The 14186-nt window shown below is 41.2% G+C and overlaps 3 protein-coding genes across 6 annotated transcripts in view; 2 read left to right on the top strand and 1 right to left on the bottom strand.

Annotated features, from left to right (window-relative positions):
- The first annotated feature begins 116 nt into the window (after window positions 1–116).
- TXNL4B (thioredoxin like 4B) lies at window positions 117–2348 on the top strand. Of its 2 annotated transcripts, none has more exons than XM_050895883.1 (4): window positions 117–154; window positions 388–553; window positions 902–1053; window positions 1504–2348. In XM_050895883.1, the coding sequence occupies exons 2-4, from the start codon at window positions 422–424 to the stop codon at window positions 1667–1669; spliced, it is 450 nt and encodes a 149-aa protein (XP_050751840.1). In that variant the 5' UTR covers window positions 117–154; window positions 388–421; the 3' UTR covers window positions 1670–2348. The 2 variants fall into 2 exon arrangements, with proteins under 2 accessions (XP_050751840.1, XP_050751831.1); XM_050895874.1 differs by having other exon boundaries at window positions 153–177.
- A 149-nt stretch (window positions 2349–2497) lies between these two features.
- Window positions 2498–7103, bottom strand: LOC127015723 (putative protein FAM172B). Its single transcript, XM_050895863.1, has 3 exons — window positions 7049–7103; window positions 6622–6695; window positions 2498–4258 (listed from the first exon to the last, which is right to left on the bottom strand). Exons 2-3 carry the CDS (start codon window positions 6652–6654, stop codon window positions 3197–3199), a joined length of 1095 nt encoding a protein of 364 aa, XP_050751820.1. The 5' UTR covers window positions 6655–6695; window positions 7049–7103; the 3' UTR covers window positions 2498–3196.
- A 2362-nt stretch (window positions 7104–9465) lies between these two features.
- Window positions 9466–14186, top strand: part of SENP7 (SUMO specific peptidase 7) — a 45463-nt gene continuing 40742 nt past the window's right edge. For 2 of the 3 annotated variants that reach the window (XM_050900392.1, XM_050900409.1), the window contains exons 1-2: window positions 9466–9507; window positions 12089–12196. In XM_050900392.1, coding sequence (XP_050756349.1) covers window positions 9472–9507; window positions 12089–12196 — 144 coding nt within the window. In that variant the 5' untranslated portion in view covers window positions 9466–9471. The remainder of the gene's footprint in view (window positions 9508–12088; window positions 12197–14186) is intronic. The other variant, XM_050900401.1, reaches the window with a different exon arrangement.

Consider the following 14186-nt stretch of genomic DNA (forward strand, 5'->3'; position numbering starts at 1 on the left):
GGCTGCCCGGCGGAAGGTTCCGGCCCTTTCTTCTTCCCCCACCGCAAGGCCGTGCAGGCTTCCGGTGATCCCGCGGGGCAGGCCCGGGCTGGAGGGGCGATCTGCACCGCGGCCCCGCGGGGAGCCTCTGGGCCCTGAGGCGGGGGGGCTGCCGGTGGGGCCCTGCCGCTGCCCCTGGTGCGGGGCGAGGCTCTGCCGGGGGGGTGGGGTGGGTAGGGCCTCGGCCCGCCGCCATGCTGGGCTGGGGCTGGGGTGTGAGGCGACCGCTGGAGCCCGAGGGGTTTATCAGCCCGGTGTGGTGGCCGGTGATTTCTCTCTCTTTTTGTTAATAGCATGGAGAAGTTTCGCTTATTTTTGACGCTTTTTTTTTTTTCCCCTAACTGACAGGTAGGGATTTTAGTGGAAACCGTCGTCTGTCGGGATGAGTTTTCTCCTGCCCAAACTGACCTGTAAGAGGGAAGTGGATCAGGCGATAAAAAGCGTGGCCGAGAAGGTTTTGGTTCTTCGGTTTGGAAGAGATAACGATGCTGTTTGTCTGCAGCTCGATGATATTGTAAGAGCAATTTCCCTCCCCCCCTTTTTTTTTTAAATGAACTGTACTAGTATACGTGTTGCATACAAGAGAATGTCATATGTTGCTTTTGGCTCATACAGTGTCTCATGAAAATTTTGGTGACAAATGTAAAGTGAAATAATACTATATTCATAAAACAGTTTGAAAATGAAGCAAATGTTTATGTTCTTGTAGTGGGTGTACAAAGTGCTTGAAGTAGATAAGACATGATAGTATAGCCCTGCTTAAACTGATAAGACATAAGAGAAATGGGCTTTATAAAGCTTGCCACCCTTTTTCCTCTTGTGTCTCAATCCATTTGTCATCCACCTTTCTCACTCTTTTCAGCTTGCAAAGACAGCTCATGACCTAAGTAAAATGGCAGTCATTTACCTGGTGGATGTGAACAAGGTTCCAGTGTACACCCAGTATTTTGACATCAGTTATATTCCATCTACTGTATTTTTTTTCAATGGACAACACATGAAGGTTGATTATGGGTATGTCATCCTACCTGGCATTATCTATTATATGTGTAAGAATTATCAGTCTTTCTCTATGTTATCGTGTCTGGGGAAGGTAACGTTTGAAAACTATAATGTTGTTACCAGCACCTGCATTGAGAACTCTGTAGGAAACGAGAAAGATGTAAAATTAGGAAGTATTTTGAAATATGCTCTGATGCAATAAGTAGGTGTCAGCTGTGAAACATGTCTGACTCTGCAAAAAATAGTATGGTTAAAGTCTTAGACATGACACTGCACCTTTTCGGACTTTGGAGGTCACAGTATATTCCTGACTTGGTTATACCATTACCAGTGCAGTTCATTCTTTCAGAATGACCAAATCAGAACCCCTAATTTCATTCTACATCTTTTCTTGTCTTTAGATGTTTTTGCTTTGAACACTTTAACCTTACAATTCTACCTTTATCTTATGCTTATATGTAGGTCGCCAGATCATACCAAATTTGTAGGAAGCTTCAAAACAAAGCAAGACTTTATAGATCTGATTGAAGTGATTTACCGTGGAGCAATGCGTGGAAAGCTCATTGTGAGAAGTCCTATTGATCCCAATAACATTCCTAAATATGACCTTCTCTACCAAGGAATTTAATGGGTTGACCTGAGATAAAGAATTACGGAAATGGCCGATGTTCTAGATCCCTTTTTTTCTTCAAGCATTTTTAGCCACCGCTGACACCGTGGGACAGTTTGAGCATTTATATTGAAGGATCATATTGGTCTCCTTCTGAAGACAGACATTCTGTCACCTCATACTTCTCTCGTAAATAAAGCTACATGTTCATGCGTAGAATTCACGCAAGTGACTATTTGAGTTGCATGCTGACCAGCACCTCCAAAACAGGCAGGTTGTATGCATCCTGAATGACAGCATCTCCAGTGCAACTTTCTTAAGTGAACTAAAGCACTGTATAGTCTATTAATTGTCTATTTAGTACCATTTTCATTCAGATGCAATAACAGTAAACCTATCATTTTTTAAAAAGCTATGCTTGCTCTCAAGAGCATTCAACTGATGGTGCCTTTCCACTGGAATTTTAGACTTTTACCCATTACTGGATAATGGGACAGAAGCTTTTTCAAACAGTATTAGAGATGACTGAAATCTGAAATGGATATAAACAAAAAAGGGAAGTTGACACTCTCTTTTCTCTGGTACCCAGTATTACTGTTCAATTTTTTTTGACTGAGATAGGAACTGAAGGTGTAGGACAAGGTTTTGTCATCCTTCAAAGCTCTTTTGCAGCCACTGAGCACTTTTAATTCCCACAGGATTAAACTGGAAATTCAGAATAACCGTTTTGTTTACATTTGCTTTAAAGGTTATTTGATGTTCTGCTTGTATAAATTGCAAACCTTGAGTATGGACATTTAAAAACTGTCTCTATTTCCCACCTCTGTCTAAAATTAAACAGCTGAGAGAAAACAGCAATGTCATTCTTTTGCATCAATTTGGTAATTGCAGGTTGCTAGAGTACTGTATTTGTCTAGCAGCTCATGCCCAGTAATCTTACTGGCTTAGCTGGCTTTAAAACAGCAATTATTTTAGCTCACTGTATCATGTTTGGGGCATGCCATCTCTGACTGGAGAGAAGGTAGTAGTGTGTAGTTCCCTGAAGTATCGTTCAACTTAACAGTAAATGTTTCAAGGAGGAAGGTGGATGTTCCAGCTCCTGAAAGATTTTAAACACTATATGGTATGTAGTGAGGAGGAAATAGATCCTTTACATGCTTTTTGTATTTCAGATTTGTACTTTTAATGAAAGCTATGCACTTAAGTGAGTGTTTTCCTGATAGTTTAGTCTGATTATAGAGCCATAACTGCAGAACGTTGATTTTAAAAAATGATACAGATAAGAGTTGGTGTACCTTAACATCTTTATTTTGTGCAGCTTTAAATTTCACAGCTAGCTGAAGGGTTGTGGCTTAAAGCTTTCAACAATGCACTTCTTTCCTAATAGTTAACTTGTATTTGTTTGTTTCTCAAAACCAAACAAACTAGCTTCAAACTTAGAACTGTAAGTTGCTCCACAGTGAGATGCAGGTCCTTAGATGACTGAAAGCTGCAGGGGCAATTATGAAAGGAAGAGACCACTATCAAGAACAAATCAGCATACCTTTATTTATTGCCTCTCTTCTTACTTGTGCTGCTTCTCGTTGCAACAGGTGAATGCCTAAAGGCTGTTGTGGTCTTGGCTTTCAGCGTGCTCTTCAGGTACTTAAAGATGGCATGTAAGCAGCAGGAGGGTGCTAAACCATACTTTTCCGTTCCAGCAGAGACAGTAGGACAATTCATTTTCACGAGAGAACCCACAGCTTTATCTAGAGGCTTACTGTTTGACACCCATTCACAGCAGTATTTCTGTATCCATTCTTGTATTTGCGGATCACTTCTAGTCTGGTGCTGCATGTTGTGCATGGAGTCGATGAATGCCACAGAGTACACTTTATTCATTACCTCCCATTTTCTCTGCACCAGCAGATCAACGAACACCAAGCCACCATAGCCATGGGCAATGAAGGCCACGTTCTTGGCTGCACTCTTTGAAATGAAATGATCCCATACGTACATGGTATGCTCCTCGGGGCTGCTGCTGCCCCTCTTGGGGATCCAGCGGACGGACTGCGTAGAAGTCAGTGCTTCTTCCCTGGTAGAAAAGCTTAACCTCTCATTTTCAGTCTTCAGATCAACGAAGTTGTCATTGGGATTCAGTACAATCACTCCCCCGTGGGTTTGAAGGGCCATTTTGATGAATGGTATTTGTGTTCCATGCCCCAGGCCCTCACTGACAATTGTCCTTTGCCCCCACTGTCCGGCATGGAAAACTCCACGGTCTTGAAGAAGGACAATTAGGCTAGAGGAACTTGTTAGTGCATTCTCGCTCATGAAAAAGAAACTTCTTGGTTCCTCCTCTGTAGCATCAGTAGGAATAGAAACTTTCTGCAGCATGCAGACTCTTTCCAGGAGCTCATAAACGTATTGGGTAATCAAGTGTCCCAAAACTTGATAGCGTTTATGATTCTGCTCATGTGCATTCTTGTAATAATTGAAAACAAAGGACTGATTTGTATCCAGATGCCTCAGTTCCCCTTTTATATTGAAGTCATACTTCAGTTCCTCTTGGTACTCTGAATGCTCTATTAGTTTCCTCAAGCTTAGTTCGTGCTGTATTTGTAACCACTACAAATTAAGAAGACTATGTCAATGCAGTGATAGACCTCCATACACCACCTACATAAAGAAAACCTATTGTATTAGAATTCAGATTTCAAAGTGGTTACAAAGTACTCGTTGATACAGACTATCTCTTGGTGGTCTGTAGTAAACCAGCTGCTTGTAAAGCCTCTCACAGGTTTTGGTTGCTAAATTCCAACAGCAGTACATTAATACTAATCTCTCCAGTTACTCGTTCATCCTTGCAAGCACTTGCCACATGGAAATTGTGGAATGGATGACAGAATAAGCTAGCCACTGTGATCCAGGAACAGGAGAAGAGAAAGTCCATGCGGCAAACTTTCATGAGATTAGGTTGAGGTCTCTAGTTTCAGCTAAGATAATTTTTCAACTCGTATGACTGATCAGCTGATAAGAATTATACCAGGAAGTGATTTCCATGCAACTGAAAAATTAAGCTTATCATAACCTTCTATTTTCCTAATAACTCTTCAGTCTACTACTCACTGTCACTGGCTGTAGAATGGTGAACATGGGGTAACCTTTGGTGTGGTTAGAATCCTACCTATCCTATAGGATTTTTGTCCTAACAGCAGAGATTTGCAAGCATTAAATTCCCACAATTACCAGTATTTTTAAAATTAATTTATCATCTTAACACAATAATTTTGTTTTGGCAAATGGTTTTTATGAAGTTATATTTGGCAAATACATTGGTACAAGCTACTATACACCTTCAAATTTTTCTTGCTGAACTAACAGAGGTTTTTAGAACACAGGAAATCACATTCTGACTATGTTAAAGCTCACTATACAATCTGATAAAGCTGATTACTAGAAGAAGTGATCTAAAAGTTTACCTGTAAGCAACTTGAGTTGGAGCCCAAGTCCTTCATGGAAGGCAAGTTTCATTGAGTAAGCTGCTTAGCATATTGAAAATTATTTCTTACACTTCCAAATTAAAAAAAAAAAAGTTCTTTGCTTTTCAACAGAGCAACACCATATACGTTTTCCTTTTGAGCAATCTCTATTGGGTCAGAGATGTTAAGTCATCTCTTCAGGGTCATTCCTGTCTTCTGATTAACAGAGAGTAGGCTAGAAAATGCTACCTTCTCCTTTTTTATGTCATATAATAAGTACACATAGAAAAGGGAAAAAAAAATATCAGATTCTGTGATACATAAACCATTTACTGTCTTGACAGTTTCTTGGAATGGAAACAGCACAAAGAAGTTGCAAGTGCACACATTCATCTATGATTTTTTCATTCTGCAGGAAGGCAGGAAAGACACAAAGGAGATGGGAGGATAGTCTGTTTGCTGTACTACTGAAGTACGGGCAATTCACACAAAAGAGATCGTGTTTAGTAGGGAGGAAGCTACCCATATTCATGTTGTTTTCCCCATACAATGAAGTGGGATAAAAATGGACGTGGTTTAAGGAAAGATGTCTGTGGAGAAAGGTGAAGCACAGAGGAAGCATTCCATAACAATTAGGAGTAGGTAAATGCAGTTTCCTCAGAGTGGCGTGCTGAGGAAAGCACTTGCAGCATTTCTCTCAGTACCTTTCTCTCCTCACCCATAAAATGTTGGAGACGGTAGTTTCCTGACATACTATGAACAGGAAGTTACTGTACTCTTACTTCAGCTGCTAGCAACATTACTTTTTCAGTTCCAAAACAAAACAAAGATACGTGATTCCACATTAAACCCTGTGTATGTAATTGAACACCTACTTAAATATCTGCTTTACAAAGCATTGTGAAAGTTTTCTGAAGATTTCAGGAGGCAGAAACAAAAAAAATAATGGTTTTACATCAGGCATAGGTATGACTTCCCTTCCTAAAATTGCCTTCAAGGTGCAAACTGAAAAGTTTTCAAGCAATTTATAGTAGGTTGTCACTTCAGAGTTAACTTGAATAGCACCTTAGAATCATATACTTATTAGTCTGGAGGACTGATTTTATTGTAGTAATGCCATTTATAGAGTTAAAGAGCAGCAGTTATAGATTGTTCTAGATACAGCTGCATAATGCATTTACTTCTTTTTGGTAAATCTGCATTCTAAATCAGAGCTGACTGCTACTTGTGCTTCATTGTCTATATATAAATGCAATATTCAAGGGTGTTTATTCTGGCAGTCTTTATAATTGCTATTTTGATTTAAAAAAAATACTGTTGGGGGAAAAAAAAAAATCCCTCTTTCCCTTCCTCCCACTTTCCTGTTTGGATAGCAAAATGCTTCAGCTGTAAGTTCAGCTAGTGTTTGTTACAGCAGTTGGCATATTCTAAACACTACTACAGTGTTACTCTTTATGAGATTTTCCATTTAAAAACACTTTCCTCTATTCTAGTAAAACCCAACATTACCATATGCTCTCCTGTAAAATCTGTCATCATCATAGATGGAAATCTTTTTCGCTCTGGGATTGTAGACAATTCCTCTGTATGAAAGAAAATAAACACATTTTAATTCAGGTTTCATTACTTCATGTACTTTATTCTGTAGTGTATCTATAAAATATGTCAGTTGCTGATAGTTAAGGCCATCTAAAGTGTTTCAGATAGTTCCAAGTGAACATCTCACATTTGTAATTTACACCTGACCATAAGTTAAAGCTAAACCTCTTGAGCGTGAAACTAAAAAATTCTCAAAACTGTTTTTGCACAGCTTCCCATTACTTGCTACAAAGGCACTACCAAGAGAACAGAAAGCTAGACACAAAACTTACAATTCTGAAGCTACCCTGAAGGAAAGAAAAAAAAACCCAAAAAACCCCCACAAAACCCAACGCACAAATCTTTGCCTCCACTTGGCTGCGGGAGGATTTCCAAGGCCATCTGCTGAAAACCGCGGCGACAGCGGGGGTTATGAGGGCGCTGCCCGCTGATGTCGAGGGCGCCCAGCTGTGCCCGGCAGCCGAACCTCCCGGGTTTCGGCTCGGAAGCGGGGGCGGGCGGTAGCCGCCCCCGCCGCTGCAGCAGCGCGGTGTGCGAGCTGCCCTCCGGTTAGGAGATTCACCCATCTCCTGGGGTCCGGCTGAAGTGAGGGCTGAAGTCTAACGAGGAAAACGCGATTGGCAAGGTACGGTTTAAACCTGATTCGGTTGGGTCGTGTATTACTTCTTTAAAAATACCGAGGTTTTCTTGATTCCTTCCACAAATTTTAGTATTTCTCCCGTTTCCTTAACGTTTGCTAGCCTGTGCTTCCCTGAACTATATTTTATTGCGTTCACAGAACTCCTAATTTTGTTACTACTCTTCAGTTTGTCAGGTGCAGGGAAACGTGCGTAACAGCACACCTGTGTATATATATATATACACCATTTGCTCCACGTCATTTACATTTTTTTTTCCCTCAGCGGTTCAGTATCAGGCTAAACCCAAGAAAAGTTAAAAGCCGGAGAGGCCGCGAGTGCAGCGAGGCACGGCTGTGAGGCAGAGGCGGGCAGGAGGGGACGGTGGTTTGTGGGGCTGACATTCGAGGAGCGGGAGTCCGCGGGACACGGCGGAGGGGAGCGCGGGCAGCAGCGGGGCCACGCCTCAGGGACAGCACGGGGGAGAGGACACGGAGACGGTTACTGCCGTTACGGGGCGGGGCGGGGGTGGCCCTGCCCGGCCGGGCGGAGGCGGTGCCCAGCCCGGAAGTACCCGGGGAAGCTGCGCAGCCGGTGGTGAGGCCTGGATAAACAACAACGACGGCGGCGGCGCAGCTGTGGCGGTGAGTGATGTGGGGTGCTGACGGCACCGCTCGCTTTCCGCCCTTTCAATCCGCTGAAGTGGGGGGAATGCTGAAATAAACCTGGCTGGCAGGGCCCCGGTGGGTCCTGCGCGGTCGGTGTCCCCGCTGGCCGGGGCTGGGCCGTCCGCGCCGCACGGGATATCTATCGCTAACGAGCAAAGCCGGCAGGGGAGGGCGGGTGAGCGGCCGGACACCGAGGGAGGGGGCGGGAGGGTGGCGGTGTTGCTGCTCCTTTGTGAGGAGGCGAAGGAGAGAGCGTGGAAACGCGGAATTGCTGACCCTCGGCACTTCGCCGTTTGTCAGTGAGAAGCCTGTTCCTTTCCTCGCGGGAGGAGCCGGCGGCTGGGTTAGGAGCTGGGGTGCGGGGCGATCCCGCTCTGCCCCGCCGCCCTGCTCGGCGGCGGCCACCGGCGTGGCGGGGGCGGGCTCATGCGGTGACAGCCCGGGTGGTGCCACCCCTGGGTGGTGCCTCTGTTTCCCCCCAGAGCTGTCAGCCGCCGTTTGTCAGCTCTTCCTCTTTGCAGGCGTCGGAATAGGCAGTAGTTTGGCTTGTCTTTAATAGTCTATAGATGTTGCTGTTCCCCACACCAGGGGACTGGGGCTGTAAGTTGAAAAACCGCCGAGCTAAATGAGAGTAGCCGAACTTAAAGGTCTTCTTGAGAGATTTCAAACTAGCTGTAAGGTTTGAAGGTCTGACACCAGAGTCGTACAGAGTATTTGTAAAGAGAATAAACCCCTGTGAATGCTGGAAGCTCTGAAGCTGTGTTCTTCCACTGAGGAAGAAGTTTATCTGTTAACAGGAATCCTTAATTTTATTTATTCTTGGAGCTCTTGTAGTGTTACAGATGTCTTCTGTGACTCCCTTTCACTTTATAATCAAAGCCTGAATGGTTTATTAGTTGCGTGGTTGCCAGGGGTGGAGTTAAGCAGTAAATGCCTTCACTAAGGATAAATTCTAGTGAAAATTTCATTAACAGTTCTGTCCAGGCTGGCAATCCAGAGCCTCGCCCAAGAACGTGTCTCTCTCGTATTGTGGCTGTCAATGACTTTTTGCCAAGGCCTGTAGTGACAGGACAAGGGGCAATGGTTTTAAACTGAAAGAGGGTAGATTTAGGTTGGACATAAGGATGAAATTTTTTACGATGAGGGTGATGAGACACTGGAACAGGTTGCCCAGAGAGGTTGTGGGTGCCCCATCCCTGGACGTTAAGGTCAGGTTGGATGGGGCTTTGAGCAACCTGATCTAGTGAAAGATATCCCTGCCCATGGCAGGGGGGTTGGACTAGATGATCTTTTAAAGGTCCCTTCCAACCCAAACCATTCTATGACTGAGTTTTCTTTGTGCTAGCTTGCTCAAAAATTATTTTCTTGTTCTTGCTTAGTACCTGCTACTGTGATCCTACTTCCCTCTGAATAAATAAAACACAAATTGCTAAGCTTATTTTGTATCTTTTTTTTTTTTTTTAGTAGAGAAAATCATGGAAGGAAGAACATCATCTTCAAGTCATGTCAGTGTAAGTGTTCCTACAATTTTCAACAATTTACTTTGAGGCTGTGGGTATCCTAGGGTGTTCTGATGTGTTTGCACAACCAAATTCATTCTCCAGTGGTCCAGCTTTCGCTTTGTTGGAGCACTGTTTCCTGAGAAACAGTTCATTCTGGTAGCAGTCAGCAGTAATGTCTGCTGTTGAACATGTATTAATACATGATAGGCTTAACATTTGATTGCATATAAACAGCACGTTTTCAAGGATATTTTAAGACCTAAGCTAACATCTAAAATATTAAGTGTAATGCTCAAGTAAGTAGAGCAGCTGCATAACTGTGTAAGATTTAGTTATCTGCAGAGATGTGTTCAGAAACTTCTTATGCTAGTGTTTATTTTTTCTAAAATATCCCTATTAGTAGTAGTTTCTAGCAATGGAAGCACTGGTGAAAACAAATTGTAGGCACAATTTGTTTGGGTTTGATTGGGTAAGGTCTGGACTGTCTAGTGTTTTAGAAATAAGCTGTTTCCAGCACCTTGTTTATGCACTTTCTCTAACCCTCGCTCCTACAGGTGAGAACCTTCAGAAAAGTACTGCTGGTTTAGATGAGGAGTCTGCTAAATGCGTATGCACATGTATGTGTTGAGTTAGTCACTTTCTATTAGGGAAAAGCGGAGGCAACTGCATACGTTGCACTTACCATAGATACAGACCTCTGTTAGTTACCTCTTGACTTCATGCTTGTTCCGTAAGTTAATTGTGGGGACTGCAAACCAACATCTTCTTAATGAGTGCAAGCATTGGGAAGATACTGTACAGTGAGGTGGAAATTTTGCTGATGAATCTATCTTGTGCCTTTTATCCCTTACTGTCTGTCCATCTGTCTCTTTCTGTTTTCTGAGTCTGACCTTACCTGTTCTCAGTGTTATCTGTTGTGTTATTACAGAGGTTATCTAAACATCTGTAACTTTAAAAGCATGTTAAAATTTTAGATAAATATGTGTTCTTAGGAAGCTCATAACAGAAACCACTAGGGAGGCAGCAGGTGGAGTTCTGAAGTAAGAGATTTGTACCTGGCCATTAAGGTGCAGATCAGAAGAATGCATTCTGACTGATAAAACATGTTTATAGGCCACTTCTCAAAAAAAAAAAAAAAAAAAAAAAAAAATCAAATTGCAGACGTTCTTGAATAAGAAAATTCCTATTTCAATCATTAAATGTTGATTGAAAGGGAAGGGAGGTACTTGTATTAGAAGTTGTTGCCTGTGCGTAACACTTACATCCTTTATAATTTGAGGAATCTGTTATTAAAGGCATATTTGTTATTACAGTGTTTGACCAGCAAAAGAAGTTTGAGGTACTGTACAGAAATTCAGATCTAATTACTAAAAAAAATAAATCTTTGTTTCAAAGAAGTGTGGAGATGGAATAAGAGCACTCACAATTCGAATTGAAGAATTATCTCATTATGGTACAGTATGCTTCAGTTATGGTCTGTCTGAAGGACTACCTACAGAGCTAATGAATGCAGTTTCTCTGTTAATTATTAAGTTGTTGGTGTTGCTGTTCTAGATTTCTTGCTTGTAATTTCATGTTACAAGGTAGGGCATCTGGCGGCTTGCAAATTAAGTTCATAATACACTTGACAGTAGCCATCATATGGAGTAGCTTCAGCTTTTTCCTGGCTGAGATAGGCTCAGTTGTCTCAAAGATGTAAATGTTGCATTCCGTCTCTGAAACATTCTAATCTGGTCGTATTTGCAGTGTAGGGTTTTGCTTCTCAGGGTACCTGGAGAAATGGCAAGACTTGCACTTTTATTCTTTCAGTTGATATTATTATAACTGGTTTAAGTGATAGGAAATGTCACCCTCTTTCCTTGTCTTGATGAACTGGTAGGAGTTTAGTTTGACCATTTTTGTTTTGAATTTCAATGAATGAACATTATTTCCTACATATTTTTTCTGAATTGGCAAATTTCTACTAAATACTAACTGCTTTATCTTTCAATAATTACTTTTGAAATGCTGGTTCCATTTTTGCGAAGGTTGGCAATGATGATAGCTGATACCATTTTGAGTACATTTTAGTGTATTGATGCTAAATTAGCATACCAAAATACTCGTACTGTTCTAAGATATAACTACTCTTCATCCTGAATTTTTTTTTTGAGAGAGCAAACCTGGTGTGACATTCATCATGACATTCAGCTATTTTGTTTTCTCTTTATCATTCTCTAAGCTGAGATGATTAAACTAGAGCGTAAACAAATCAGAGGGAACTAAGAAAACTGTAAGTGCCAGTGGATTGGTTCTCACCTTTTGGGCATACGTTTGAAGTTGTTGTAAAATTAATGAAATAGGAGGAGCTTTTTCTTGCTTTTTAAGACAGTTCATACGTTAAAACTAGCTCCTCATGTGGTATGACACATGATTTAGGATCAAGCATCAGTGAGGAATGCATTTAAATTAAAGTCACAGGTCAGTGCTTCCCTTGCAACTTTGTTATTTTGCCTGAGAGTTAAGAAGACTTTGTACGTGGCAGTATGTCAGCTCATAGCACCAGTGGATAATTTAGTTTTATCATGTGTGTAACATCATCTATTTTCAGTTTCGTATACCAAGGAAGAAAACAAACACCAAGTCAGAGGATGTCCAAGTTCAGTCCCCTTTGGCAAGGCTCCCAGGCTCCCACCATTGGGACTACCCTTTAAAAGAGGTAAAGAGAAGTTCTTTGGAGTGTAAAGTGTGTAGGAGAATGTTATATGGGTTTTTGGTTCTGTTTTGGAGGCTGGATTTTTCCAATACTGCGTGCTGCCTTGTGACCAATGTCTGACTCGGATTGTCTTGGAAAGAGACAAGCATGTAGGTCTGAACTCTGCCTGCAAGCATACAGTTACAGAAATGGAAGTCTCAGTGCTGTATTGCCTGCCTAAATCATTAAAAAGCAGAGTTGGTCTTCAGGGGTAGTTTGAAATTATCTTGAAAATCATTAATTTAAAGGCAAATATATATATTTTTATTTTTAGTTAATTGTCTTCTGATTCCTGAACTTTTAGGTTATATTCAGGTCATTTACCAAACTTTTTGTTAGTATATGGAAATAATTTTTACATTGAGTTTTCAGTTAGTCATTTTTTGTATCCAAGAGCTTAAACTTTAAGAGAATATATTAAGACTTTAGACAGAATTTTAGGTGCTAATACAGAAATAACTCTTTTCAGTATTAAGACCAAAAGACTGTAAGAGTACTTATATGGCATTTATCATAAATGACTGTCTTGATCATCTCAGTCACATATAGAAGCAAATACTTGCTTCTAGGAATTTGTTTCAGATTCAGTACGCATTTTTACAATGTGAAGTTTTGGAAACATATTTTGCTGTTCTTGACTGCTTCGGCTCAGCATTGAGAGTTTGTTGCTGGTTTTAGTGCTTTCAGAATCATGGGGCTGGACAAACAGGCTCCCCCACAGAGAAGTTTTAAAAACCTAGTGAGGGAAGTTAGGAATTTTTTTGACTTAGAGTAGTTGTGATAATGTGACCCAGGTCTTTTGGTAGGCCTGGTCATTTGAGCATGCTGTAATACAAACTCGCTGTGTGGTTATGTTCTATACTGTTATTCTTAAAGTGAGCAGGGTATCCAATTACAGTCAGGTTTTGAAGTTGGAAGTAATGTCTTCTGTGGTTACAAGCAGCAGCCTTTTAGGCAGAGCCAGACAGCACTTGCATGGAATTCTTCCTGTCTTTCTCTCTGCCTCTACAAAAACAGTGATTAGACTGGGTGAATTGAAAAATCTTTTTTTTTTGTATCTTTTATTTTCTGTATATTGTCTAATTTTTCATTTCTTACTTTTCTTACCTGTGTCTATATATTTCAGACTTTTCCATGTGGTAGAGGGTTCTATATGCTTTAAACACTGACTAGTCTTTATACTCTACTTTAAAAGAAAAGATTGCTCATGAGGTATCATAATTAAGAGAAATATTACTGTTTTATCCATACAGAGGTCTGTCCAGGTTGTATTTAATGTTGCCAGAGTTTGCTCCATGTTGTTTGAGAATTTTGTGCAGCTTTCAGTGATTTGGGCATATAGGTCTCTAACATACTTGAAGACCAGTGCTATGAGGTGAACTAGACTATGTTTGAAGGCAGGAGGAGGGGAGAGCACCTTCAAGGCAATTTCTTGCTGCCAGCTGTTTAAATAATGAGGGTATTTTCCATTACAGAGACAGCCCCTATGGTAGGGAAAAGATTGATTTGGGATGCACCTTTCAGACTTCACTAAAGTTTGTAAAATATGCATGGGCATGAATTTTTCAGATGCCCTTTCACCCCACACTTAAACAGAAATGAAGATAAGTTTGTCTGCTTTCAGCCTGACTGGCATAATTTTAAAACATCTGTTTGGTTTATTATCTTTTACGTTAAAAAAAGTGAGGAGAGATTAGGAGGAGGTAATGGCAGAGGGAGATAGGTGTCTGGAATTGCAGAAATAACTATGTGTTTTGGTGGGGCTTCATTTATTTAATTTGAAAATGTAAGCGCATTCTGGTAAGGCAAGAGAATTTGGAAAAAAATTAAGTCTTGCTGTTGTGGGTTTTGCCACCTGAGTACCAACCCTTCAAATTCCTTTTTCTTCTCAGAATTTTATATCTTTGAGTGGAATATAATTTGGTTAAATGCATGGAGTTAAAGAAAGTAGAGG

Source organism: Gymnogyps californianus, chromosome 1 (assembly GCF_018139145.2).
Source record: "Gymnogyps californianus isolate 813 chromosome 1, ASM1813914v2, whole genome shotgun sequence".
Classification (NCBI taxonomy): domain Eukaryota; kingdom Metazoa; phylum Chordata; class Aves; order Accipitriformes; family Cathartidae; genus Gymnogyps; species Gymnogyps californianus.

Excerpts from the sequence above, each read along its gene's own strand:
- LOC127015723 (XM_050895863.1), bottom strand. The coding sequence starts at position 6,654 with ATGATGATGACAGATTTTACAGGAGAGCATATG. Across the intron at positions 4,259-6,621 it reads ATTTTACAGGAGAGCATATG|TGGTTACAAATACAGCACGA; the intron begins GTAATGTTGGGT and ends CTTAATTTGTAG.
- TXNL4B (XM_050895883.1), top strand. The coding sequence starts at position 422 with ATGAGTTTTCTCCTGCCCAAACTGACCTGTAAGAGGGAAGTGGATCAG. Across the intron at positions 554-901 it reads GTCTGCAGCTCGATGATATT|CTTGCAAAGACAGCTCATGA; the intron begins GTAAGAGCAATT and ends CACTCTTTTCAG. Across the intron at positions 1,054-1,503 it reads CACATGAAGGTTGATTATGG|GTCGCCAGATCATACCAAAT; the intron begins GTATGTCATCCT and ends GCTTATATGTAG.